Raw genomic sequence first — 27,698 nt, 5'->3', positions numbered from 1 at the left:
CTTCAACCTTTGCTTTTCCATCTTCATCTGCTCTTCGTGCTTCAACCTTTTGTTGCCCATCTTCAACGCATCTTCACCTTCTTCTAATGGTAACAACCAAGGTCCACGATCACCACACACCACTCTCCATTCGTGGTTGTGAGGTTTCAGAAAAAAAAAAAAATGATGACGTGGCGAGCCTCGAGCGCGCCACCTCAGCGACGCACGCTGGCAGTGGGAACGCACGCTGGCAATGGGAACGCGCGCTGGCAGTGTGAACGCACGCTGGCGAGGTGGAAAGACTCTGATAAATCCTCCACCCTCCACACGCTGCACCATTTTCGTTTCTGAATTCCCTCTTGCTTCTCTCTACGTTCGCTGCACCTTCTCTCTAAGGAACCACCGTTTCATCTCCTCCAATTCTGGGATCCGGCAGAGGAAGGACGAACGTCATCCAAGGCTTCCCGAAAAGCCGTTCGTTTCAGACTGAGCTGGTAAGCCTTTTCCCACTCTCTGGACGTTCGTTTTCCGCGTATGCAAAATCAATTCTGAGTTGTACGTTCGTTATTTTCTTAGAGTGGAGTGGTTTTGATTTTTGGTATTGGGGTTCGTCTGAATAGTGGATTAACGAGCATTGGTGATAAGGACTTGAGTGGAGAGCGTCTGTGTGCGTCTGTGAACGTTCGTTCATTTCCAGGTAAGGAAAGCTTATTTGATTTAATTCATGTGGTGTGCCTAGTATGAACGTTCGTTAATTTACTGCATGAAATTAATGGATGATTATGTTATTTATTGTTGACTGTTATCAAATCATTTAATGTTTAATATGGTATATATATTTCAATGTAATAAAAATATGTTAGAAATCTATATTAACTAAAAGATAAATTAAAGTTTTTATAATAAAAACTTTATTTTCCAAATTAATTTTATAAAATGAAATTAAATTTTAAATTTACTTCAAAATAATATTTTGATCGTTTATAGAAATAAAATGAAGTAAAGAATTAAAAAACAATAATATATTTAATGCATATAGAACAAATAGAAAAAAATAAACAACCATAGACATAGTGAAGTAAAATTAGAATAATTGATGAGAATAATGAAAAGGGTTAGTAGTTAAGGACAAAAAGCGCCGCCCTTGCCATTATCATTTCTCTTGTTTTTATAATTATCGTCCTTTAAGCATTTATTATCATATCATTGCTTTACCTTTTTCATTAATGTTCTTATCTCTTTCTTTTTTTATTTATTATTTATTCAATTTTACGATTTTTGATTTGCACCGAGTCATGTCACTTTGAACAAATCCAATGGAATTCTTCTACTTTATTAATTTCTTCTATAAGAAACTTCTACATTTTTCTCCAACGTCATATCCTATTTTTATAGTAACTATATTGCTTGATATTGAATTAATTGCATTTCAACTAGTTAATCAGTCCACTCAACTATAATAAACAAGTAATGTTAGTTTAACCAGTCAAAATCATTGTTCTTTAATTCAACATAATGACAATAAAAACTAAGTTTAAATCAAATGTGAAATATTGACTATATATCTCTTCAAATATACAAACAACAAATCATAATAAATCATAAAACTTAACAAAACAAAGTTAATATATAGTTTAGCAATATCTTAAAAACTTACTAATACACGTTTAACGATACATGTTAATCGATAATTAAATTTCTTAATTAGAAAAACACTTTTAAATACTTTCTAATCATATTTTATATTTGATTTTTTTTTATTTTAAAAAATTTGTGATAAAAACCTTTTGTTGTAAAAAGTTTCAGTATATTACCAAATGTTTTTCTTTGAATTTAGGACAAATTTAACCAAAATTTAGGGATGTTAATTGGATTGGGTTACTCATAATTTAATCTAATCGAATTAGGTTGAATTTTATTTATAATTTGATAGAACCCAAACTAACTCACTTTTATATAAATTAGATGAAGAATTTTATGTACAAACTAAAAACTCTTACCCTTATATTTGTATTAGAAATAAATTATTTTATATAATTATTTTTGTATCTTAAATTAATTTGTCATTTTTTCAAGAATTAAAAAGTTGATTAATTTAAATTGGATTCCAGAAAGTTCTATTTTAAAAGTAGTTTGACAGAAAGGATGACGAGAATGTCCTGTTAATTAGGGCACCGCGAGAACGAAATAGCCACGTCACCCACTTTCCACCCTTCCAAGATTTTGGTATTTAATCCCAAACATAAAATATAATAATCTAATTTCTAATTTTTATAAATTTCATAAATTTGTCAGTGTGTTACTTACAAATAAAACTAATTTTTAATATGTTAGAAAAAAAATATCTGTTTAATCTTTGAGAAATTATCCGTTTTTTCAAAAGTACTATTTTAAGATATTTATAAATATATTAGATTGTAATTTAAACTATCAGATAAATTTATTTTATCCGGAATTTGAATTGTTTACACAGATTTATTTAATAATTGTTGAGAGAAGAAATTTTTTTGTAGAATATTTTTTAATATTCAAATTAGTAAAATATTAATTTTTTTAAATAAGATGAGAGTAAATATTTATGAAGTAAATATATTAATTATATTTATAAAATTAATATAAATACGAGCACCTGTTATATTGAAATAATACTTATTTAAAAAATAGAATAACAATATAATAAATAATAATAAAATAATAAATAATAACTCATATAATCTAAAAAAATATATGTTTAAATTAATTTTTAACGAAGAAGTTTAAATTTTTTTTATTAAACTATATTATTTAATATGTCTATTATTAGAAAATAAAATTTAAATAAATATAAACAACCGTTATCATTTACTCATAAGTCACTGTTGTTCATGGGCAACGACTTTAGGGTTATGCATCTAAGAAATTTGTGGCCAATAAAATTAGTGGTCATTAATAAAACAGCAATAAGTGTTGTATTGCAGAGTAACAGCTCACGTCACTTTTTCTTCAGTTTTCCTTCTTTATCTCTAATGTATTTATTTATTTATTTATATATAGATAATGAAACTTTAATCAATTTTTTCACAATATTTTAAAATTATTTATGTATCATTTTATAATCTAAAATTATTCTATTATAAAAATAATAAATCATAAATACTAACGTAAATCAATCATAAAATAACACGTAGATAATATTAAAATATTATGAAAAAATATTATCAAAATATTATTATCTTTATTTATAATAGATCACTCCAATTGAATGTCAAAATTCAAGAAAAAATTGAATGAAAAATATTTAATTCAATTTAATTTCAGATATAATTTCCAAATTGATTTAATCTAATATAAACCAAAGTTATATACATATACGTTAAAATTAATTTAATCTAATATAAATCAAAGTTATTTTAAATTACTATATCAAATTTCGTTTTTCCAATATTCAAATCAAATTGTATTTTCTTTATGAAATTAAATATTGTTGTTTTCAAAACTCAATCAAACCGACTGTATGGTCAACACCGCTATTTTTACCAACCAAAACTAATTAGTCAATACCTCTTCTTCTCTTTCATTATTTTATTTCTGGTAATTACAGTAATAAGTACTTTTAAAAAAATTATAATTTTGCAGTTATTTATAGCAATGCTTAAGACTGATGTTTATTTTAGTATTAATAAAACTCACAATAATAAATAAACACCTATAATTACACTTCACAATAGTAATTTTATACAATAAAAGAGTTTCGGATAAAACATAAAAAAAATACACTAATAAATTATACTGCATTGTTTTTAAATTATATGCTGTCAGTCTATATAAGTGTTTAAGCATGTTGTTATATACAGATTTAAAATTAATAATTTATTTGGAAGTAAAATTAATGTATTTAAGTTGCCCTATTTTATAATTTTATGAAGAATCCTAGACGTGTTTTAACAGGGAATTTTTTCTTAAAAAAAATGTTAAATAAAACCACATAATCTGATTTCTTAAAAAACCAAATGAATCTCGTAAAAAAGCTAACTTTTTTTAAGTAGAGGAATTTTAATTTTCGAAAGGGCTAAACTGAATGCGTATCACCGTTACGTACGAAAAGAGAGAGAGAGGGTAATGCATCACTGCTTTATCAGCATTTCATTTTGTGAAAGAAACCTGACAACTAAGGATTTAAGGAAGTAAAATTGACTAAAGAGGTTAAATTTAACGGGACATGTGAGACAAGGTTGTGTTAAAACATGTTTAATATTTGATGAGATTTGAAATATAGATGTTACAAGTGCCCTCCATGGACAGTAATAAAGTGAAGCGATGTGTACAGTGAGTTGGTGAATGATTGGAGAAGAAGAAGAGTAACGAGAAAAGGAAATGAGAAATGATATTGTGGAAAAGTAGAAATGGTGGAGGCTAATAGGTAAAGGTGAAATGTAGTACGAAGTCTAGTAGACTCTCCACCATGTATAAATTATGGAGAATGGTGGGATGGAATTTTTTATGGTGTAATACTGTGTTGGAAGCACTAGGAGTGTAGCACACACTAGATTTAGTTGAAAAAGGAAAAAGGAAAGGGGTAATAATGGGTACCGTTATCCGCGAGTAGCATAGAACCGAACAGAATTGAAGAGAGCATTGAAAAGGTGGGAGCAGAGTGCGGGCTACTCAAGTAGAAGAGATGAGATGAGATGAGGGTGCACATGAAAGTGAGTTTTTTAGCCACTTCCACTTCAATGAAATGCCCTTTGTCCTATACTTGCATATCACTAAGGACAAAGATTGGGTTTGCTTGAAATAGCAAAAGTTGAAGACTCAAAGCAACCATTTTTATTTTCCAACTTGTTCATTCTGTATGCCAATTCTGAGTAGTTCACCACAAGCACCCAACTCATGCCACCACCATCACCACTTTCATTTGGGGCTCCACTAAACACACAAACACACAGAGATAAGGAGGAGGAGGAGGAAGAACAAAAGAAAGCAAATTTGTTGTTTGTGTGTGTTTGTTTCCCAGTCCCACCACCGAGTTTCCCTTTAATTTTCTCTCTGGGACTGTGAAGTACTTGTGACCCTCTATCTTCTCAAGTGGGTCATGCTTTGTGGCCCCTACCTTCTCCCACTTGCTCCTAGTCTCTGCTGTCTTAGCCTCTGCCCTTTAATGTTGTCTTCGCGACCCTCTTGTCTCTTCCATTTTTGTGCTCTTATTCCTTCCACAAACAGAAACAAAGATCCATTCTTTCTCCATATAGGGGCTAAGTGATTTTGGTTTCCCTGCTTCCTAAAGGTGGTGAATGGTATCAAACATCTGTTTGTGTTTCTTTTGGAATATTTTAGTCTTGTCTGCTAAATAGGAGACTGCTCCAGCTCAATTAAACCATCTGGATCGCCTCACTTGGAAGCTTGCAAGGCCTGTTGCTTGGGGACTGTTGTTTGGATTTGATTGTCTTGGTTCGGGAGCTGTTTCACAAAAAGGGGTTCTTTGGATAGTTTTCTAGATACCGGAGACCATACTTCGAATCAGAGAGATTCATGCTTGGTCGAAGAACGAAATGGAGAGGTTTCCACTTCTTTAGTATTCAGTACTCTAGGGAATAGATATGAAGAACATTCTTAAGAAGCTTCATATCATGTCTAACCAATCGGATGATGCACAGGGGGCTACTTCATCAAAGAGCACCAAGTCCAGTGACGGTTCATCTTCCACTACCCCTAAGAAGCTTTCGAATTGGTTGCATTCAGTTTCTAATAGGCAGAGTCCCAGTCCTCCGTCTCCTAATCTTGCCAGAGGAGAAAGAATGGACCCATCTGATTCAGTGAGCAGTGGTGGTTTGGATGTTGTGTCTGATTCAGCAAGGCGTGATTCGGAGTCTAGCGCGTCTAGGGATCCTGAAGTGGAAGAGGAATATCAGATACAACTGGCTTTGGAGCTGAGTGCAAAAGAGGATCCTGAGGCTGTACAGATTGAAGCTGTTAAGCAGATCAGTTTGGGATCTTGTGACCCTGATAATACACCAGCTGAAGTTGTGGCCTACCGGTACTGGGTAAGTCATTTTGTTAGTCCATTGACTTCAAGGCCAATGTCACATTCTTCTAGTTGTACTTATGAGGGTGCCACAAGAGCAAAAGTATCATCTATTACAAACCGAGATTTGCAATTCAGAGATGTTGCTTCATTTTCATAACTTGAATCATGGAATTGTGATATAAAGCCTGAAGAAAGGGAGGTGTGTGTGTGGTGTGGGGTGGGGTGGTGGTATTTTGAAAGCAAAGGATCTGTGACTCTTTATATTGCATTTGACCTCACTTGTTTTTTGTCTTTAAACGTTCTTATCTGTATGAGATGACTAAGATAACAACTCATGATTGTTGGAAGAATTTTTCCATCATTAAATATATCAATAGCACTCTGAACAGTGCCGTAGGGCTGGAGCTTCCAATATCACTCAGCATATTTGCTCTTAGAAGTTGGAGTTTTATAATGGTTACTATTTCATCCATATCATATACATTGAAAAAGGATAATCAAGTTGTGCTTGAGATGCAATAAGAAATCTCAATTGTGACTTATACGACATATTTCCTGGCATCAAACGATTTATATTAGTAATGGTTTGCTGACATCTTGGGATAGTAATTTTAGAGTTAATGATGCTGAATTGATCAGGATGTCGATGCATGAACTGATGAAAGCTAACTTCTTTCTTTATGCCACTTAATCACTTAACTGTAATATGTCCTACTTTATATTCCTTTCTGACTTATCTCATATCGTAGATTTATCCGTGCTTCACAGAATTACAATGCTCTTGGTTATGATGACAAGATCTCAGATGGTTTCTATGATCTGTATGGCATCTTGACTGAGTCAACCTCTGCAAGAATGCCTTCTCTAGTAGATCTGCAAGGAAAATCAACCTCAATTGATGTCACATGGGAAGCAGTCTTGGTCAATAGGGCTGCTGATTCCAACTTGTTGAAACTTGAACAAGAAGCCATGAAGATGGCTGCCAGTTCAGGAAAAGATTTTGAAGTAGTTGTAAATAGCAATTTGGTACACAAGCTTGCAATAATGGTAGCTGACTATATGGGTGGATCAGTTAAAGATCCTGAAAGCATGTCTAGAGCCTGGAGGAGTCTTAGTTACAGTCTAAAAGCCACCCTTGGCAGCATGGTTTTGCCTCTTGGTTCACTGACCATTGGATTGGCTCGGCATCGAGCATTGTTATTCAAGGTGCTTTTCCTAATATTCTTCTTTCAGGTTTACATTCAATGAAGAATGGTCTGGCCGAGTAAGCCTATAGTAACATTGGTTATGGTTAGATTTAATCCAAAAAATATTATTTCAATGAGCAGTCTGAAACGCTATTTGCTATGAAATTTTTGTTATACTCTTCTAGAAGCTTCCATGATTCATCTAATAAAATTATATTTATCTTTCTAAATGTAGGTTTTAGCTGACAGTTTGGGCATTCCGTGTCGATTGGTGAAAGGACTGCAGTATATGGGTTCTGATGATGTGGCAATGAACTTTGTCAAGATTGATGATGGAAGGTAAGCACTCTAAAAGTTGGATTTTGTGGTATAGACAAGTGAGCAGCATTATTTGTTCATATATAGTTCTCTGAGGTAAGGTAAGACTGCTTACAACTGTCTATCCTCTCTAGACCCTAATGAGTCATGGTCATTGAAACAAGGTTTCTATACCCAAGTACAACAGTTTTACCTGTCTTGAATGGCAATGCTAAATTTCAGTGGAATGGGCATGAAATCTTGTTTCATAATGTTTCCTTTGTCATATATTGTTCCTAACTTGAAAATGTGTTATATTACTATTTCTAATACTATTTAATTTCTTTGTTCATGTCAGGTTTTCAATAAATCCTTTAATATTGCCTAGAGCTGAATGTTCTCTTATTCTTTTTGTAACTTCCTTAAGTAGAAGTTGCAAAGCCTTGCTATCATGTATCTAAAAGTTATGACTGATATGAATTTCAGGGAGTACATTGTGGACCTAATGGCAGCTCCTGGAGCACTTATTCCATCTGATGCTACTGCATCACACATTGAATGCGATGGATCTTCTTTTTTGGCCAGTCCTTCATCAAGAGAGCTAGATTCGTCCAATGCAGCATCGTTCAGTAGCGGGGTTGGAAGTTCATCTGAAGAAACTTCAGACTGTGGAGGGAAAGAATCTGGTTTGAGTGGGTTTGCTACAGGCAAGGAAGATTTAAAGAAACCATCAAATGAATCCAAAAGTACCCCCTATGCAGAGAAGATCAGAGTGAAGGATTCTTCCGGTAGAACTAACTATCCATACACGCATGGACGATCTCCTTCTTGGACTGAGGGCATCAGTTCCCCTGCAGCACGTAGAATGAAAGTCAAAGATGTTTCCCAATACATGATTGATGCTGCTAAGGAGAATCCTAACTTGGCTCAAAAACTTCATGACGTTTTACTTGAAAGTGGTGTTGTCGCACCTCCAAACTTATTTTCTGAAATGTATCATGGGCAGTTAGGTACTCCAACTGGGACAAATTTTCCTACTGAACAGAAAGATGAAAATAAACAACCAAGTGTGCAGCAAGAAATTAAGATTGATGACAACCTAGTTCCTGCTCGATTTTTGCCTCCTTTGCCTTACCACAAAATTCTTCGCAAAGCAGCTCCCGGCAGTCATCTAGATTCTAAGCCTGTAGATGGCTTAGGAATTGGTCTTCCCCTTGATACAGGGGAAACTGTTGGACAGAACATACCATCTCAGGCAGAAGCAGCTCGGGTAAAGTACGGGAAAAATGTCCCAGTGGCAGCGGCTGCAGCTGCTGCAGCTGCTGTTGTTGCATCTTCTATGGTAGTTGCGGCGACAAAATCAAACACTGACTCTAATCTTGAGATTCCTGTAGCAGCAGCTGCTACTGCTACTGCTGCAGCTGTTGTAGCAACCACTGCTGCTGTCAGTAAGTATGAGCAGGACAGTCGAAGTGATGGGGATACAGAGGGTGGTGGTTCTGAGTCAAAGGGTAGTGGTGATGGAGAGCCTAATCCTTTAGGAGAAAACTCGGAAGGTGAGAGAAAATCTGACAGATCAGTAAGTAATGACAGCAACAAATCTGATTCTGCACTGGATGAGGTTGCCGAGTATGACATTCCATGGGAGGAAATCAAAATGGGAGAGCGTATTGGACTAGGTATTGGTTGTGCATTGTTCTATATTAGTCGTACATTTTTCTGTTTGACAGTGCTAGTGTTTAGTGGAGCACTTGGTTGTTGTCCTTGTTCTGTAGAAAATCTCAATTTGCTATTGCGTGGCTTGTGTTTGACATGCAGGATCATATGGGGAAGTTTACCGTGGTGAATGGCATGGAACTGTGAGTATCATACCATCATGAACCTTATCTATTGGATTATTTAGTGTACTACAGAAGTTTTTCATCTTTTTATTATTATTGGTAGTCTAGTCATCGTTGTTTGGATTGAAATGTGAGCCTTCACTACTGCAATTGCACCTTTGTATATGCAAGTACAACATTTTATAAAATGTGATTTTGTTGCAGTATTTCCTACCTAATTTATTTTACCACTTGTCAATATATGTATAGCCGTTGTTTCCTATTACATTGTGTAGATTTACAGTATGTTCCCTCTCTTATTTTTTCAGGAAGTTGCCGTAAAAAAGTTCTTATATCAAGATATCTCTGGTGAATTACTTGAAGAGTTCAAAAGTGAGGTAAGGACTTCCTACCTACGGTTTTCTTCTTTTTCCATTTCTACTTATGTATGGTCCCATATGATCAATGATTCCATCTGAGTGTACAATAGTTTGGTCTCGTCAATAGATAATATCAGTAGAGACTTTAGAGTTTTAGTGAGATAAGTGGATCAAATGGAAGATAGTTTGATTGAGTTGTTTCTTTAATATTTCTAATTTAAGATTTACCATTTCAAAATATTGTGTGAAGTAATTTTGTGTCAATTCTTCAGCTATTATGTAATATTGGTTGTTTTTGTTGTGCCACCATCTCATTTACATCTTTATTTGGTTCCCTGTTGAATGATGGAGGTGCTTGTTTAATTTATGTAAATTGCAATAGGTCCAAATAATGAAAAGACTGAGGCATCCAAATGTTGTTCTCTTCATGGGAGCAGTAACTCGGCCTCCAAATCTTTCAATTGTTTCTGAATTTCTTCCTAGGTAACTTGAATTTCTTCATTTCCTGAGCTTAATGAGACTGATCTTGTGGATTCTCAATTTTTTAGAAGTCGATATTTGCTTGCCCTACCAGCTTAATCAATTAAATAGACAAATAGTTGTTATTGTTCTGAGACAAGAGTAATGCTTCATCTTCAAAAAATTATTTTCTAAAATCACTTTATACTGATGTTTGTTAGGCTGGTAACGTAAGAAGTCAGAAATTATAGATAACCACACTCAAGGGTATTTATTATACTTGATTAATATCTTTCTGAGTTTGATTCTTCGAATACTGAGATGTAGATAATCTTTTGCAGAGGGAGTTTGTATAGATTAATTCACCGACCTAACAATCAATTAGATGAGCGAAGGCGGTTGCGGATGGCCCTTGATGCTGTAGGATCTTGTTGTCTCTTAGTGAATGCAGTTTCACTCGGTAAATTATTGCTGTAATAACCAGAGATGTCATGATTTATAACCTTTCTCTCTTTTGATTATTCAGGCCCGAGGAATGAACTATCTGCACAGCAGTACTCCAGTGATAGTGCATCGTGATTTGAAGTCCCCAAATCTTCTTGTTGATAAAAACTGGGTTGTAAAGGTTCTGATAACTAATCTTGTGATATGTGTTCCTTATAGTGTTGTGATTGACTTTATTTGTTGATAGGTTATCACTCTTTTTGCTGTTGAATAGGTATGTGATTTTGGCTTATCACGAATGAAGCATAGCACCTTCCTTTCTTCCAGATCAACTGCGGGAACAGTAAGCTATCATAATTTTGATTCCTTTGTCCAATAGCTGTTGTAAAATCTGTCCCCTTTATGAAATAATATCATGCTAATAATCATATGTTAGAACACAAATTAAAGACACTTGGTATATCCTTTACCAAAAAAATAATTTTGGAAGGCTGAGGATTTTCTTCCCTGTAAATTTTTAAACTACGGTTTTTCTGTTATGCTTTGGCTCTGTCGTTTTGAAGCTCCTAATTTGGGCATTGTTTATGACATATATTTTCTTGCATCATCATTCTTTTATCTGCAATGATGAAAGGCCACCTAGTAGAACTTATTGGAATTGGATATGCAAGCAAATACTTATGTGTATGATATGTTTCAGGCTGAATGGATGGCTCCAGAAGTGTTGAGAAATGAACTTTCAGATGAAAAGTAAGCTCTGTTATTCTTGGCAGTTGTTGTTTTGCTTTAGGGACACGAAGGTGTTGTGAAAACCCTTCCAATCCCACCACTCTTCCTCTATTTAACATTGCCACAAATGAATGACTAGCACATTGTGCATGCAAATATTTATGTAGATTTCATTAGTTTAACAAGTAGGCTGGACAGACTGATTCTTTAGCCTATTCTAAATATCAATAGCCAAATTTATGAATTTAGATTAAGTGCACGTTTGATTCAGCTTATTTTGAAGAAATAATTTTTCATGTTTGTTAGCTTTCTGAAAGAGCTTTTGGAAAAGTTATTATTTGCTAGAATTTATACTATCCCAAGCAAGCTAATTATACCAAACAGGAACTAACTGCATGTCAAACTCGGTAATTAAAAAGTTGGATAATAATAACCTTCAGATGCTATATGGAAGGTTCTACAATGTTCAGGTATGGTTTTTAAGGCTTTACACTGAGGAAAAACATATTTGAGGTTGGAGCAATGAATCACGATAGGGTATTGGACAGATTGAGTTCCACGACTGGAGATCAAATGTCTGTCTTCTATAGTTTGATCATGAGGAATCTTTAGATTTCTTAGCATCAGGCTGATGATGAGAAACAGAATCATCAGTTGATCTTGGATACTGCAGCTAGGTCGAATTCTCCAATGTGGTCCATATCTCTTTTTATTTTTTCTGAAATGATAATATTAATAAAAACATTCATGGTCTTGCACCTAAAAACTAAAGATTTTGGGAGAGTTGGTTCTTGATGCTAACATCCACATTTTTTTCCTAGGAGGAATGTAATATTCCATTTTTTCTCTTTGCAATTAAAATTATTCTTTTATCAACAAAAAAATAAGCTTGGTTAACTTGGTTAATCCTCTGGAATCTTCGGTTTTAGGTAAAACAAAACAAGGTTTTTCTTTGCAGTTCACTAAAAACTGTTCTATCATTGTCTTGTCTCAAACCAATTTTCTTGTTGGCTCAGCCACTTCTTAAAACTCAATGCTTTTATGATGACAAGTTGCTACTCATTTTCTAGGTGCGACGTTTTCAGCTATGGCGTCATATTGTGGGAGCTCTCTACGTTGCAGCAACCCTGGGGAGGAATGAATCCAATGCAAGTTGTTGGTGCTGTGGGTTTCCAACATCGCCGTCTAGACATTCCAGATGATGTAGACCCTGTCATTGCAGATATTATCAGACAATGCTGGCAGACGTGAGTGTACTTTCAATCATTTTGTCCTTCCATTCTGAACTATGACTCAAATATGTTTATACTGTTCTATTTAACAATATAGAATTGTGGCATATCACTCTGAGAAGCTGTTCTTCTCATTCTGTTTAGACTGTTTGACGTTCTCCAACTCTATGGATGAATTTCTAAGTTTAAACGGTGAAACAGTTGGAGATGATATGTTTTCTTATTTGAATGTGATCTTTTAAAGGGCATAAACATGTTTCTAAGGTTGTACATACGAGGTTGCAATAATATATCTCAGTCATTGCATGTAATAAATTTATGCACGTGATAGAATATTTTTCTTTTCTACAATAAGATGTATGACTGGATATTCTACTTTTCTGAATTACAGAGATCCAAAGCTGAGGCCAACATTTGCTGAAATCATGGCTGCTCTGAAGCCATTGCAGAGGCCAATTACTGCTTCTCAAGTGCCTAGATCAAGTGCTCAGTCATCACGAGTTACTGAATTTCCCGCAGGATAGAAGAAAATTATACCACTAACATTTTGTTTTTCATTTTACTGCTATAAATGTGAGGGCAAATTGTAGAGTATTTACCGTTTGGGATTGACAAAAGTGATTGGTTCAGCTAACTTACATTCTCATTCAAGGTTTTCACTCCTCTAGTTCCTTCTCCTTCTTTGTTTTCCTCCATTTCCTTTTCTTTTCTGTGTTATCCACAGTGCTGTTAGTGTCAGGTTGTACCATTTGTTTGTACAAAATTCTTTGAAACATGTTGTAATCAGTGTCTAAATTTTGTTGTTCATAAATAGTAACGGAAAATTGCAACTGTAATTTGGATAGAAGAAAGGATTAACATAATTGAAAGTTGCTTGCTTCTGTAATTAGTGACCATGTTAACTGGGTTAATGTGCTAAGTTCTCTGTGAGCCTTGCATTTCTCTCTTGGACTTGCACACTGTTAAAGGAAAAATAATGTTATTTATTCAGTTGTTTGTGTTTCTAGAGACTGAGCAACAACATAGGTTTTGTATTTTAGTGGAGTTGGTCTCACTTGGTTGATACATTAACTAGTATAATTTATATTTAGTGAATAAGTTTAAATATATTTTTAATCAATTAAACTCAGATTAAGTTTTAGTTCATCTATCCAAGTGTTTCATACTAAAATGTAAGCAAACATCTGATTTAATATCTGATGATAACACATTATTAAGGCAACGACTAGTAATTGCTAATTATATAAATAAAGTTTGTAGCGGTATTTAGATCAAAAATATTAAAATAAATATTTTCAATTTAAAAGATTAATTTCAAATTTGAGGATCAAAAGAAAATTTACCTCAGATTTTAAAAGACTACTGACATATGAGGCAACAATTACCATGCTTCATATTCCACAAGCAAATATTGTTCTCTTTAAATTTTCTGCAGAGTATGTTAAGATATATATATATATATATATAATAGATTGGGAAGATTGAGAGCCATGATGTAGCTATAGTTGGCATTGGTAGGGAAACTTTTCCCTTTTCCCCTTTAAGACAGAAAGAAAGAAAGAAAGAAACGTGTTATTTTTGTTTTACTGTAAAAGCAGAGAATCAGTTCTGCATAATTTATACGTAACAGCTAAGGTTTTATAGTTTATGTTATCATCTGTGACATGTGCAACTAAAGGCTAAGATGGATCCTGAGAGGGATAAGGTGGGGACCACAATCTCCTAACTGGACCTTGTGAGATATTTCTTTTTACCTTTTCTATCTAAACCAACTTTCGTTCATCCTCAAGATGGCTACTTTTTTTGGTTCCCCNGATATGTCACTTAATGAAGAGCAATTACGGACAAACCTCGACGTACTTCCTGAACGTCGAGAGGTTGCCACCATCCGCGCAGAGGCCCAGAAACGCATACTATCTCGACGATACAACACAAAAGTTAAGCCCAGAGCCTTCAAAAGCGGCGATCTGGTATGGCGAAAGCGGGGAGAGGCTCGGAAAAATCGAGCCCATGGCAAGCTTGCAGCTAACTGGGAAGGACCCTTTCGGGTCACAGAAGACATGTCGAACGGTGCATATCGCCTCCAACAGCTTGATGGACACCCAGTTCCCAATACCTGGAACGCCACTCATCTTAAATATTATTTTAGCTAATATCCGTTTATTGTTCATTTCTTTTCACAACTCTATCAAGTTCAGTTATCAAATAAAGATTACATTCCATCATGCTTATTGTCTTAATTCATTTATCAATGTTATGATGTCGAGTCCCAAGGCTGTCGTACAGGACACTTCCACCTACAAAGGATTTAAGAGCAGACCCATTAATCGATGTTCGCCCTTGAACATCCAACACATGTGGAACACACTCCCATTAATCGATGTTCGCCCTTGAACATCCAACACATGTGGAACACACTCCCATTAATCGATGTTCGCCCTTGAACATCCAACACACGTGGAATACACTCCCATTACTCGATGTTCGCCCTTGAACATTCAACACATGTGGAATACACTCCCATTAATCGATGTTCGCCCTTGAACATCCCACACACGTGGAATACACTCCCATTAGTCGATGTCCATCCTTGAACATCCAATATCTGGTAGAGGTTCACCCTCGAACACCCAGTATTTTCTTCACTCAACCATCGTTCTCAACTGTCACACGACATGCTATCAACACACTCGACACTCACACTTAGCCATCACTACAGCAAATACATTGCAGAATCAGCTAAGTTAAAAAGCAAACCGCAAAGTCACCAAACATACAAGTCGAGCATTCATAAAATTATCAAAGTTTAAACATTCATAGTCGTCAATCAAATACTCAAGTATGTATACGCAGATCATTGCTACTTCCTACTCTATTACAATTGGGGGTGCGTCGCCTTCAACAGCTTCAGCAGTCTCTTTGGCAGGCTCGTCAGCTTCCTTTGCTCCCTCAGGCTCATTGTCGGCGACCTCCTCTTCATTCTCTTCCCCCTCCAGGACAGCGTCATCCGGAATTTCCTTCAAGGGCTTCAGATGACCTTCATGCACATCCTTCCGGACGTCAAATTCAGCTCCTTTGGTTGATACCTGAAGCAAGTGCTCGACTTGTCTCAAGGCCTTCCTGAAACCTCTCTTATGTTCGTCCATGATTGCATCCTTCAACTCCTCGATCAACTCATTTTTGTCAAAGATCTCTACCTTTAGTGCGTTTCTCTCTCGGGCCACTAACAACATTGAGTTCTTTGCTTGATCCAAATCCCGGCCCATCTGATCACGTTCTTGTTGAAGGGCCACGCCAGCTTCTCGAGCCTTATTCAACAATATCTCGCCCTCCTTCAGCAGTTGTTCAGTATGCTTCTGCTTGGCCTCACAGCCTGCATGGATCTCGGCGAGCTCTTTCAGCTGGGCGCGCACCTTCTCTAACTCGGACCGCATCTGACCCCTATCCGAGGCATACGCTAGATGCCAAGCCAACGCTTGTGCTCGTGTGTTCATCTCTAGTAAGCCTTCAGCAATCTGTTGTTCGCTCATGTTTTCGATCACCTTCTTCTCTGAAACATCCAAGTTGAGGTCTACCCTATGACCAGGCATGAAGGCACGGTCCCATATACCCTGCGGCAGGGGGCGTTCAGTTTCTTCAACCACCTCCTTACTTTTCTTTGCTGCCTCGCGGTTGATGTCGCCTGTCTTGGATTTCCTTTTGCGCACGAGAGGCACCTCAGCTATTGTCGTCTCCGCAGCCGCTGCCACCACGACGGGAGGTGGACCAGATGGTGGCACCGGAGGGCATTGTTGCCCAGCGGATGACCCTGGACGATTGCCTTCATCCCTCTCATCGTCGATGGTCTGAAACCAACTGCGACCACTTCCTTTCCTCCCCATTATCTCTGCAAAACACCAAAACCCATCCAGCATGGTCAGCAACAACATAACAAGTTACAAAAATGATAAGCAAGGACACATACCAAACACCCTCGCCCCTGCGTCGTCGAACTCGAGGCAATTAATAAGCTGACGAGAAGAAAGGGGGCGTGGCAACGCAGTCAACACACTCAACGCCTCTAACTCTTCAACCGTCATCTTATCCTCCGACCAAGAGGTGAACCTCAGCGGGTCCTGCGTCCAGTACAGGGGAAATCTAGGGTTCCCCTCATCATCGAAAAAATACTGTCGACCGACAGCGGTAATCGACACCTTAAAAAATTTTTCTTTGAAATTCCTATATGATTGCAAATATAGCTCTAACAGCGCGTTACCCGGCTCCGAAATCAATGACACCCATCCCTTTGTGGCTACTGGTCGACATCTAAAGAAATGCAGAAACAAACCTACAGTGGGCCTAATAGCTAGTGCCCGACACACTATGGCGAAAGCCTGCACATACGCCCAACTATTGGGGTGCAACTGACTCGGTGCAACGTTTAGGGTACGCAGAACATCCATTTGGAAGCTGGTAAAAGGCAGCCTCACATACAAGTCGTAGAATAACACAGAATAAAAATAAAAGAATTCCTCAGAAGCATTCTCCCTCCCATGGCACACTCTCTCATCATCCCGGCAAGCTATCAATTTTATACAAGTTTGATACCCTAGGGTTCGCAACACGCAGCTATTTTCAATCCAGTCTGCTAACACAACCCTACTCCTAAACTGGCTTCTAAGTTCTTTCACCTCACGCGCCGCCCAGGCGTACTCATCTCCACTAATCGGAGATATTATACGCCCCCCCGGTCCTTCAGCACACACATTTCCATATGTAAAAGCCTCCTCCCCAAAAGGCAATGTGGTAATTTCGCGACATTCCGCCGTAGATGACGGCCCCGGCGTCTCGCCCCCAAGGTTCTGCCCCTTTCCTTCCATAGTCAACACTAAACAAACTAAGATGAAGGAGATTTTAGGGTTACCTGGTAACGTCTCGTAACAGGGTAAGCAGTGAAGATAGAAGAGAAACAATCTCGCTCAGGATGCACACTGTCAAACTCTGTTCCTCCGCAAAAGTGAATAACCTCCTTCTGAATCGTGCTGAAGAAGCCAAACCGTTTAATCGTCAGGCGCCGTCCGATCCTTTCTAATCTAACGGCTATTACGACGCGTCCCCTCACTTCCCTACAGGAGCGGGAAAACCCAAAATTCGTAACGCCCCGTACAGCTGTCATACACTTCACACATTACTTAAAAGTCCTTCATAACTCTGTCATCACCCATTTACTCGGACTTGGGGGGCTTGTACTATAGGATACCTAATCCTCCAACTGTCGACCAATAACCCGACGACAATTAAACCAATGCAGGGCATCCGACCACTTAGTGTGGTCGACCACTAGACAACCGACTATAATAACATACGACCATGTGGCGTTGTCGTCCAGTTGAGGCTCGACAATCGACATGTCGTCCGCCCAGATCGACACGCATGATGATCGACATACAATATGCGACATCGTGATCTAGCGGTTACAAATAAACAGTTACGCATATTGGCTAACAAACGCCGTGAATCATGGAAGTACTTGACTCAATATCTAGCAGTTATAACTTATAGATAGCCAACTCCAGTAACCACCCGAGATTTCAGGTAAACGGTTTATTTTACTCCTTTAAATACACACAGCAGACCAGAAAAAAGGTACGTTTTTCCCCTAAGAAGAGAGATATTCTTATTTTCAGATAGATATTCTCATTTTTCAGACAACACCCTTGTTGACTTGAGCGTCGGAGTACTTTTGCAGGTACCCAGCCCACCTTGTTCAAAGGAGACAGAAAAAAGGTAACACAGTGAAAGCAGCACAGAGAAACAGCGCAGAGCAAGTTTGTTAGGTTCGTATCTCGTTCTCCACATCCCAACCGAAACAGCTTATATTATGATTCTCAAATGCACAAGATGCTTACAAAAGGATATACAGGTAAATTGAAAAATTCATTTGGAGAGAGAAGAAAGTTTCAAGATGAAGATGTGAAAAGAATAAGAAAATACATGTCCTTATTTTTCAATTTGCATTTTCAACGCGTTGAAGTCCAAATCATAAAGCAGACATAACCTTAACAATCATGTGAAAAAAAATATTTGGGTGGGGTACCTTAAAAAATCCGATGGAGATTTGAACCTCATAAAACACATATCGGACAGAAAAACAACCAATTGTGTGCATTCAAATTTAGTTCAAGTTCGGTACATTGGTACATTGCCCAATTTTAGACTTTAGCTCTACTTATATTGTTTTTTTTTATAACCAGCTGGGGCTACTTATTTATAATTAATTGAACTTTTTCCTTCTTGTTCATGGCCATTTAAGAGTAAAAATCATCATTTTTAATCGTGTTTCTAAATTGAATATCTAACTTCAATCTTTAATTAGTATACACAAATATCAAATTATTTATGTGATTTAGTTGCTAAAGGACACCTGTGACATCCCAAAAATACAGTCATAAACCATATAATTAGAAAATCACAATTAATAATAAAACAGCACAGTCTTTCCAACTAAAAACGAAAAACGAATGAACACTCAAACACGAACGTCCTTGAGTACAATATTACAACTTTAAAGAAACGAACGTGCAAAGCCGCACGTCCTTAAATAAGAGTTACAAATGAAAAAGCCGAACGTACACGAAACTTGACCGAACGGTTTACACGGCACAAATACCGGACGGTTTCTCAAAATAAAATAACAAGACAAGATGGTCGAACGACCACTCTAATACAGGTTACATAACTGGCCGAGCGCCTCACTGCTCGGTCTTCACTTCGACATCAACCAGGTTCTCTTCATTCAGCGCCTCTTCCAAACGCTCGTCTCCCTCTGCTCACATCCACACGGATGATCATTGCAATGACAAGACGGACGTACAAGGACAATAGACAACACAAGGAAACGAAAGGGTAAGCTTACTTAATTTAACTCATGCATCAGTCATACAATTCATTACATAACTCATCACATATCAAGGCATTATAACGCATGCACAAAATAAGACTCGACACGACTGACTGTCCGGACTGTATGAAATCTGCGTAGTTACAGGCGTTCACGCACCCGGGTGGTGTGGTAACTGGCATTCTCATCAGCTGCCACCCGAGGTTAGTCCATTCCGTCCAAATTACTGTTATGTAACGGTTCCGTCCAAATTACTGTTATGTGACGGGGACCTCCTGCCATTCCCACGCATGGCATACCCCCTCTATGTGAGGACGAGTAGTCACGGAATATCAGGATCGAACAGCCAGCATTAACTTCCCACAGTCATACTTTACGAATTTCAACATTCATCTGAGTCGTTCCTACCTGGAACCCTCGTTCAATAATCATAGTTTCATTCCATTTCGAATACTTTCCAAAATTTACTATTCATCAATGAGTCGTCCCTGACTGGAACGCTCGTTCAATCATCATACTTTCATTTTCATCTCGTATAGTGTTCATCATTCATTACTCATCAATTCATATCCATTTTCATCATTTATAAGGAAACCATCAAAAACGAACGTTCTGTCCCGAATAAGACTAAGGACGAACGCTGTGAGCAAGACCAAAAGACGCTCGTTCGAATAAGAGCACGAACGGCAGAATTTCCATGACGTACCCTGTTCATTGGACGAACGTTATTTACCTGAAAAATTCAATTGAATGAACGGACGCTCGTTAAGAATCAGAAAACGAACGCTACCGATTTTTGAGCGAGCGCTCAATCTAAGACCGAGCCCCTGTTTAGGACGAACGTTCGGTATAGAACCGAACACCCTTTTGAACGAACGTTCGGTATAATACCGAACCCCAATTTGAACGAACGCTCACATTAAAACGAGCACACAAAAGGACGAACGCTAAGTTCAGAACGAGCACAATTAGGAAGAACGCTCAGTTTGAGACCGAGCACCAACTAGAACGACCGCTCAGATCAAAACCGAGCACAAATAGGACGAACGCTCAATTTGGAGCATTTTTGGACGAACGCTCAGTTCAAAACCGAGCACCATTTGGACGAACGCTCAATTTGGAGCACTATTTGGACGAACGCTCAGTTCAGAACCGAGCGCCATTTTGAACGAGCGTTCGGTTTAAGACCGAACACCATTTGGACGAACGTTCATTATAAGACTAGGACGAACGTTCAATATAAGATTAGGACGAACGTTTAGTTTAATTTATGGACGATCGCTCGGTATAAGACCGAACGTCAATTTGAACGAACGCTCAAATAGAACATTTTAGAGTGAGGACGCTCGTCCTCAACCACAAATTTGCCCAAATGACCGAATCAACATTTCAAACATATTACTACGGAAAACCGAACGGTCAATGACCGTCCAGTACGAACGTGAATTTCATGGGGAGTTCATTTACATTTTTAGTTCACTTCTCATCATAATTGCATAATTACGTTCGTTCTAATCACCCCAAAATCTCAGATTTCATACGACTAATATCATGCAATCTTCATACGTTTCATTTCACCAATAATAACGAACGTTCATACATTCAGAAAATCCAATATCATGCATTATATTCATAGAATCAAATAACGATCGTTCAAACATTTCATACGTATCATACATCATGCATTAATTTCATGCAGTAAATTAACGAACGTTCATACTAGGCACACCACATGAATTAAATCAAATAAGCTTCCCTGACCTGGAAATGAACGAACGTTCACAGACGCACACAGACGCTCTCCACTCAACTCCTTATCACCAATGCTCGTTAATCCACTATTCAGACGAACCCCAATACCAAAAATCAAAACCACTCCACTCTAAGAAAATAACGAACGTACAACTCAGAATTGATTTTGCATACGCGGAAAACGAACGTCCAGAGAGTGGAAAAGGCTTACCAGCTCAGTCTGAAACGAACGGCTTTTCGGGAAGCCTTGGATTACGTTCGTCCTTCCGCTGCCGGATCCCAGAATTGGAGGAGATGAAACGGTGGTTCCTTAGAGAGAAGGTGCAGCGAACGTAGAGAGAAGCAAGTTGTGTAAACGGAGTGTAAACCTCGCAGTGAGTTTCGTAGAGACGTTTCTGGTTTACCTCCTTCACGTGAGCATGAAGATTACCTTAGTGCAGTACTTTGAGTACTGAGAAAAAGAAGATTGTATGCCAAGTTGTCTAAGTGTAAATCTTGGACGGTAGAGCAGGGAACTCTACCGGGAGTTAAAGGACGAGATAAAAGAAACTTACTTGTTCTGGTAAGCTCAATTTTCGAGGACGAAAATTTTTGATGTTGGGGAGAATGTAAGGCCCCGTTTTTCTAAAAGGGGTGGAGAAGCATTTAATGCTGGAGAGAGAGCAGTAGCTGGCATAAAGAGAGGTAGGTTTTGTTTTATTTGGAAAAATGGGGAGCATAGGTGTTGAAAAACAGCAGCAAAGGGGGGAGCAACGTCCGGGTTTTGGGGGAGGCAGCAGTCAAAGTTTTGGCACCATTCTCACAATGCTGCAAACGTAAGAAATAAAAGGAGTGAGGGGCTCTGCACTGAGAAAAATCCTAGCTGAATTTCGTGAGTGAGGGGAAGTTGCTGTTGGAGTGCAAAAGACCTTGGTGCTGCAAGTCTTGGAGGAGATTGAAAGGTGTGCGGTACTGCATCTGGAGGAGTGCAAGGCTTGCTGGGAGAGAAGAAGTGAAGAGATTTGGAGTTGGAAGGAGATCCAAACACTTGCAATTCTAGGTTCAAGATTCACAAAGGAAGTCTTCAAGAGGTAAGGGGAGCTAGATCTTTTGTTTAATTGATGATATATGTTGTATTTGATGCAAATCTGGGAAGAATGGGATGAATATTTGAGTTCTGGTTTCGTTTCTGGGTTTCTGTAAATTCTGAAATTCTGCAGGCGCGTTCGTCCAATTTGGCTACAAATTGGACGTTCGTCTAAATTATCGAGCGTTCGTCCAATTTGGTTTCAAATTGGACGTTCGTCCACAATAGCTAGGAACGTTTGTCCATTTATGGTTTTCGGGTTTTGCACCAAACTAGGCATATTTGCCTATAATATTACCAAAATGGGCAAATTCAACCAAATTTACGAAAATGGGGAAGTCGTGGGGGGCCCAAACGACTTCAAATGAAGAAGTCGTGCCCCTCCTGCACGACTTCACACTGTTCATAGCAACAGTGTTGAAGTCGTGCACCCCAAAAACGACTTCAAGACTTTGTAATCAATTACAATGTAATGGTAATCGATTACAGAATGTTGAAATCATGACCACCCTGCACGACTTCAAATTTGTATGCCACCAAAAGCACTGGTAATCGATTACAAAACATGTGTAATCGATTACCAGGTTGTTTTGGTGCAAGGCAGAAGCGGACGCTCGTCCAGGCAGAAGAGGACGCTCGTCCACCCAGGCAGAAGAGGACGCTCGTCCACCCAGGCAGAGAGAACGCTCGTCCAGAAAGCTAAGAGGACGTTCGTCCATCTAGCTAAGAGGACGCTCGTCGAGATGCGCTAAGTGGACGCTCGGCAGGAGAAGTGGACGCTCGTCCATTTTCAGTGAACGCTCGTCCACATACAGATCGTCCGCGATCGGACGCAACAAAGGGGCGCAGGGCGGGCGATTTTTCAGAAAGTTTCAACACTCTGTAATCGATTACCAAATCAATGTAATCGATTACAGGATCCAGAAGTCGTTTTTGGGATGCACGACTTCAACACTGTACCTATGAACAGTGTGAAGTCGTGCAGGGGGGCACGACTTCTTCTTTTGAAGTCGTTTTGGCCCCCACGACTTCACTTTCGGTCAAATTTTGCCTATTTTGGTAATAATGAAGGCATATTTGCCTACTTTGGTGCAAAAGCCATGGTTTTCAGTTAGCGTTCGTCCAATTTGTTAAGAATTGGACGTTCGACCAAATTTCTGAACGTTCGTCCAAAATAGTGAAACTCTGAACGTTCGGCTTTTATTCTGAGCGTTCGCTCGAAACGTTCAAATTAGAACGTTCGTCCACATGGCTCGGCTAAAATACGCTGAGCGTTCGGTCTTCAGTTTGACGAGTGTTTGCGTTCGTCCTGAGTGTTGCGTTCGGTCTTCAATTTGACGGGAGTTGGCGTTCGTCCTTAAAGTGTAGCGTTCGTCCTGCCATATGAGTAAAACGTTCGTCTTTGAATCTGAGTGGTAGCGTTCGGTTTTTATTGAATAGGCTATGATAGTGATTTAGAACGTTCTTCGTGTAATGGATTTTGAGCGTTCGTCTAAGTGTAAAATGGACTTGAGCGTTCGACCTTAATATAATGTCCTAAGTTTGAATCTTAAACGTTCGTCATTGATGAATTAGTGAATATAAGCGTTCGTTGATAACTTAGTATTCTAATCTTGAACGTTCGAATTTTATTCAACAGTCTTAAAGTTTGGAATCTTGAGCGTTCGGTTTTTATTGGATTGTCTGAAGTTAAGATCTGGAGCGTTCGGTTTTGAGAAAGTATCTGGCATTGTGAGCGTTCGGTCATGGTGTTGAGCGTTCGGTTTTGGTTTAATTGTGAGCGTTCGGTCATTGTTGTGAGCGTTCGGTCTTGACTCGATTTTAATTATGAGCGTTCGGTCATGGTTGTGAACGTTGGGTTTTGGCGTAATTGTGAGCGTTCGGTCATGGTTTTGAGCGTTCGGTCTTGGCGAGATTGGATCTGTGAGCGTTCGTCCAAACAGTATGGAATTTAATACGAGGTTCGGTTTTGAGCGTTCGGCCTAAGTTTGATTCGCCCTATGTGTTGTAAAGTTTTAAGTGTTCGGCTCAATAGTAAATGATCTTCTAGCGTTCGTCCAAATGGTATATCGTTCGGCAGTAGAGCTATCGTTAGACAACGTTCGTCCAGTTTAATTAGACGACGTTCGTCCAAATAGTGTTCGTCCTGGTGTTGACGTACGTTCAAAGTAGGGTTCGGTTTAATGTTTGGAAAATGACGTTCGTCTAGTGACGTTCGTTCCACAAGTGTTTGGATGAATAGTGTTTGGATGAATAGTGTTTGGATGAATAGTGTTTGGATGAATAGTGTTCGTATGAATAGTGTTTGGATGAATAGTGTTTGGATGAATAGTGTTTGGGTGAATAGTGTTTGGGTGAATAGTGTTCGGCGGAATAGTGTTCTACAAATTATGTTGTCTATGGGAAGTGATATAAGTGAAAGTGTGTGAATGAGTGAGAAATATGATAAATTACTGTAATGATCTGATTGTAAATGTAAATTGATGAAATTGAGTATGATTCGGACATCTTGAGGGAGAGATGGATGAAAGTGGTTTTGTGAGTATTGTGTGGTTACCTTGCATAGTGTTGGAGAGTGCCAGCAGACTATGCGAGTGAATCGTGTGTGTTTACCTTGCATAGTGTTGGGGAGTGCCAGCAGACTATGCGAGTGTAAAGATGAATCGTGTGTGGACCTTGCATAGTGTTGGGGAGTGTCAGCAGACTATGCGAGTGAATCGTGTGTGTTTACCTTGCATAGTGTTGGGGAGTGCCAGCAGACTATGCGAGTGTAAAGATGAATCGTGTGTGGACCTTGCATAGTGTTGGGGAGTGCCAGCAGACTATGCGAGTGAATCGTGTGTGTTTACCTTGCATAGTGTTGGGGAGTGCCAGCAGACTATGCGAGTGTAAAGATGAATCGTGTGTGGACCTTGCATAGTGTTGGGGAGTGCCAGCAGACTATGCGAGTGAATCGTGTGTAGTTACCTTGCGTAGTGTTGGGAAGTGCCAGCAGACTATGCGAGGGTAAAGATGAGACGTGTGTATTTACCTTGCATAGTGTTGGGAAGTGCCAGCAGACTATGCGAGGGTAAAGATGAGTGGTGTGTATTTACCTTGTATAGTGTTGGGGAGTGCCAGCAGACTATACGAATATAAAGATGAGTGTGTGTGAACTGTGGGTTATTGAGTTGTGTATTGGTGAATTACTCTGCATTGTGTTGGGGAGTGCCAGCTGAACTATATAGGTGTAAAGATGAGTCGTATGAAGTTATGAGATGTGGGTTATGAGTATGCTTTAATTGTTCCTATAGATATCTTTGTATGATGACATGAATTAATTTTGCTATGAGATAACATGCTTTTTATATCTAGCTCACCCTTGCATTGTTTGTGTTGTGTGCCAATTTGGATATATGTCTTTGGCGATGATCATCCACTTGGATGGGAGCAGATGCTGTTGAGGAAAGTCCGTTGGAGCAAGAGCTGGAGAATACCGAGGTTGTGGAGTAGTCTTCTTAGGAATTCCTATCTGAACACGTGTAGTGTTCGAACCTATAAACTGTTTAAGTTTGAATTTTTAGTTTCCTTTATTTTGGATGACTGTAATTTCGTACTTAAATTACACGTCGTATTCTGACTGTTCTCTATATTTGAATGATGACGTCTTTATTATGTAATATTTGTTATTATATAATCGGGATGTTACACCGATACTTTTTCAGGTATCAATTTTAAATTATTAAAACATTTTTAATTTATTAGATGGTACAGGAATTTATACTTTTTTTTTTCTAGTTTCCTATCATAGTTCTAGAAAACATATTTAATATTTATGGCTTTTGCACCAAAGTAGGCAAATATGCCTCTAATATTACCAAAATGGGCAAATTCAAACCATATTACGAAAATGGGGAAGTCGTGAGGGGCCCAAACGACTTCAAATGAAGAAGTCGTGCCCCTCCTGCACGACTTCACACTGTTCATAGCAACAGTGTTGAAGTCGTGCACCCCAAAAACGACTTCTGGGTCCTGTAATCGATTACCATTTTTTGGTAATCGATTACACAATGTTGAAATCCTGACCCCTGCAAGACTGAAAATGGACGAGCGTTCAATGCAAATGGACGAGCGTCCACTTCTCCTGCCGAGCGTCCACTTTTGGTGCAAGGCGGAAGAGACGCTCGTCCAGGCAGAAGCGGACGCTCGTCCAGGCAGAATAGGACGCTCGTCCAGCCAGGCAGAAGAGGACGCTCGTCCAGCCAGGCAGAGAGAACGCTCGTCCAGAAAGCTAAGAGGACGTTCGTCCATCTAGCTAAGAGGACGCTCGTCGAGATGCGCTCAGTGGACGCTCGGCAGGAGAAGTGGACGCTCGTCCATTTTCAGTGAACGCTCGTCCACATACAGATCGTCCGCGCCCGGGCGCGCGATTCTTTCAGAAAGTTTCAACACTCTGTAATCGATTACCAAATCAATGTAATCGATTACAGGATCCAGAAGTCGTTTTTGGGATGCACGACTTCAACACTGTACCTATGAACAGTGTGAAGTCGTGCAGGGGGGGCACGACTTCTTCTTTTGAAGTCGTTTTGGCCCCCCACGACTTCACTTTCGGTCAAATTTTGCCTATTTTGGTAATAAAGAAGGCATATTTGCCTACTTTGGTGCAAAAGCCAATATTTATACTCCTTTTTATAATTATTTAAAGTTTATTTAATTAATATTTAATATTTCCTTTATTATTTATTTAATTTTTATACTATTATAATTTTTTATATTTAATATTAGAAAAAATATGTTCTGTACATGTGTATTCAATTTTTTATAATAACAAGAAAAATGTTATTGTCATTATAATTATAAAAATAAATATTAATAGTTTTTACAATTTTACTATGGATAAATTTTGTTTATTTCATAGGTATTTTTATTATAGAAATTTATTTTAATTTAATAGTTGATTTTTAAAATTAATCAAATAAAAGAAATAGTTAAATTTAAAAAATAGATAAATTGAAAAAAAAAATGTGTGCCAAACAGAAAATTCTGGTATAAATAGTAATATCATTTTTTCTGTAAAATTATCTAATAAGAAGATGTTTTGTTAATATTTAAAATTAGAAAAAAAAAATATATATATATATACTTATTTTCTTATATAAATAAAAAGTAAATAAAAATTTCATCCTCGTGTAATATAAAATAAGATGAAAATAAATTTTATTTAGAAAATAGACAGTAAAATTGACAGTTTGTATTTTTTTAAGTTAAATATATTTTTAGTCTTTGTAATTATATGTAAAATTAAAATTCATTTATTTTAAATTTCGATATATCAAATAGGCTTGTTAAATAAGTTTATATTGAAAAACTTGGTCCGAACCATGTGGATTGGAACTAAAAAAAGTCCCTCTATATTATGACCAATTTATAGGCTTTTATTTTTAGTATGAAAAAAATATAATAATATACTGTAAATTTGAAAATAAT

The 27,698-nt window shown here is 37.9% G+C and overlaps 1 protein-coding gene across 3 annotated transcripts; it reads left to right on the top strand.

Moving 5' to 3' along the window:
- The first annotated feature begins 3,981 nt into the window (after window positions 1-3,981).
- LOC148205315 (putative serine/threonine-protein kinase SIS8) lies at window positions 3,982-13,367 on the top strand. Of its 3 annotated transcripts, none has more exons than XM_088102970.1 (13): window positions 4,016-5,999; window positions 6,752-7,189; window positions 7,406-7,509; window positions 7,954-9,146; window positions 9,286-9,326; window positions 9,617-9,685; window positions 10,050-10,150; window positions 10,468-10,546; window positions 10,653-10,751; window positions 10,845-10,913; window positions 11,271-11,320; window positions 12,370-12,546; window positions 12,923-13,367. In XM_088102970.1, the coding sequence occupies exons 1-13, from the start codon at window positions 5,556-5,558 to the stop codon at window positions 13,053-13,055; spliced, it is 2,997 nt and encodes a 998-aa protein (XP_087959096.1). In that variant the 5' UTR covers window positions 4,016-5,555; the 3' UTR covers window positions 13,056-13,367. The 3 variants fall into 3 exon arrangements, 2 of the variants coding, with proteins under 2 accessions (XP_087959096.1, XP_087959097.1); XM_088102971.1 differs by having other exon boundaries at window positions 5,858-5,999; window positions 6,733-7,189; XR_015783237.1 differs by lacking the exons at window positions 10,845-10,913; window positions 11,271-11,320; window positions 12,370-12,546; window positions 12,923-13,367 and adding an exon at window positions 10,348-10,393 and having other exon boundaries at window positions 3,982-5,999; window positions 10,653-10,713.
- The last annotated feature ends 14,331 nt before the right edge of the window (window positions 13,368-27,698 follow it).

Source organism: Vigna umbellata, chromosome 1, assembly GCF_029865625.1.
Source record: "Vigna umbellata cultivar VRB3 chromosome 1, Vumbellata_1.0, whole genome shotgun sequence".
In the NCBI taxonomy this organism is placed as follows: domain Eukaryota; kingdom Viridiplantae; phylum Streptophyta; class Magnoliopsida; order Fabales; family Fabaceae; genus Vigna; species Vigna umbellata.
This window is presented reverse-complemented; position numbering and strand designations above follow the sequence as displayed.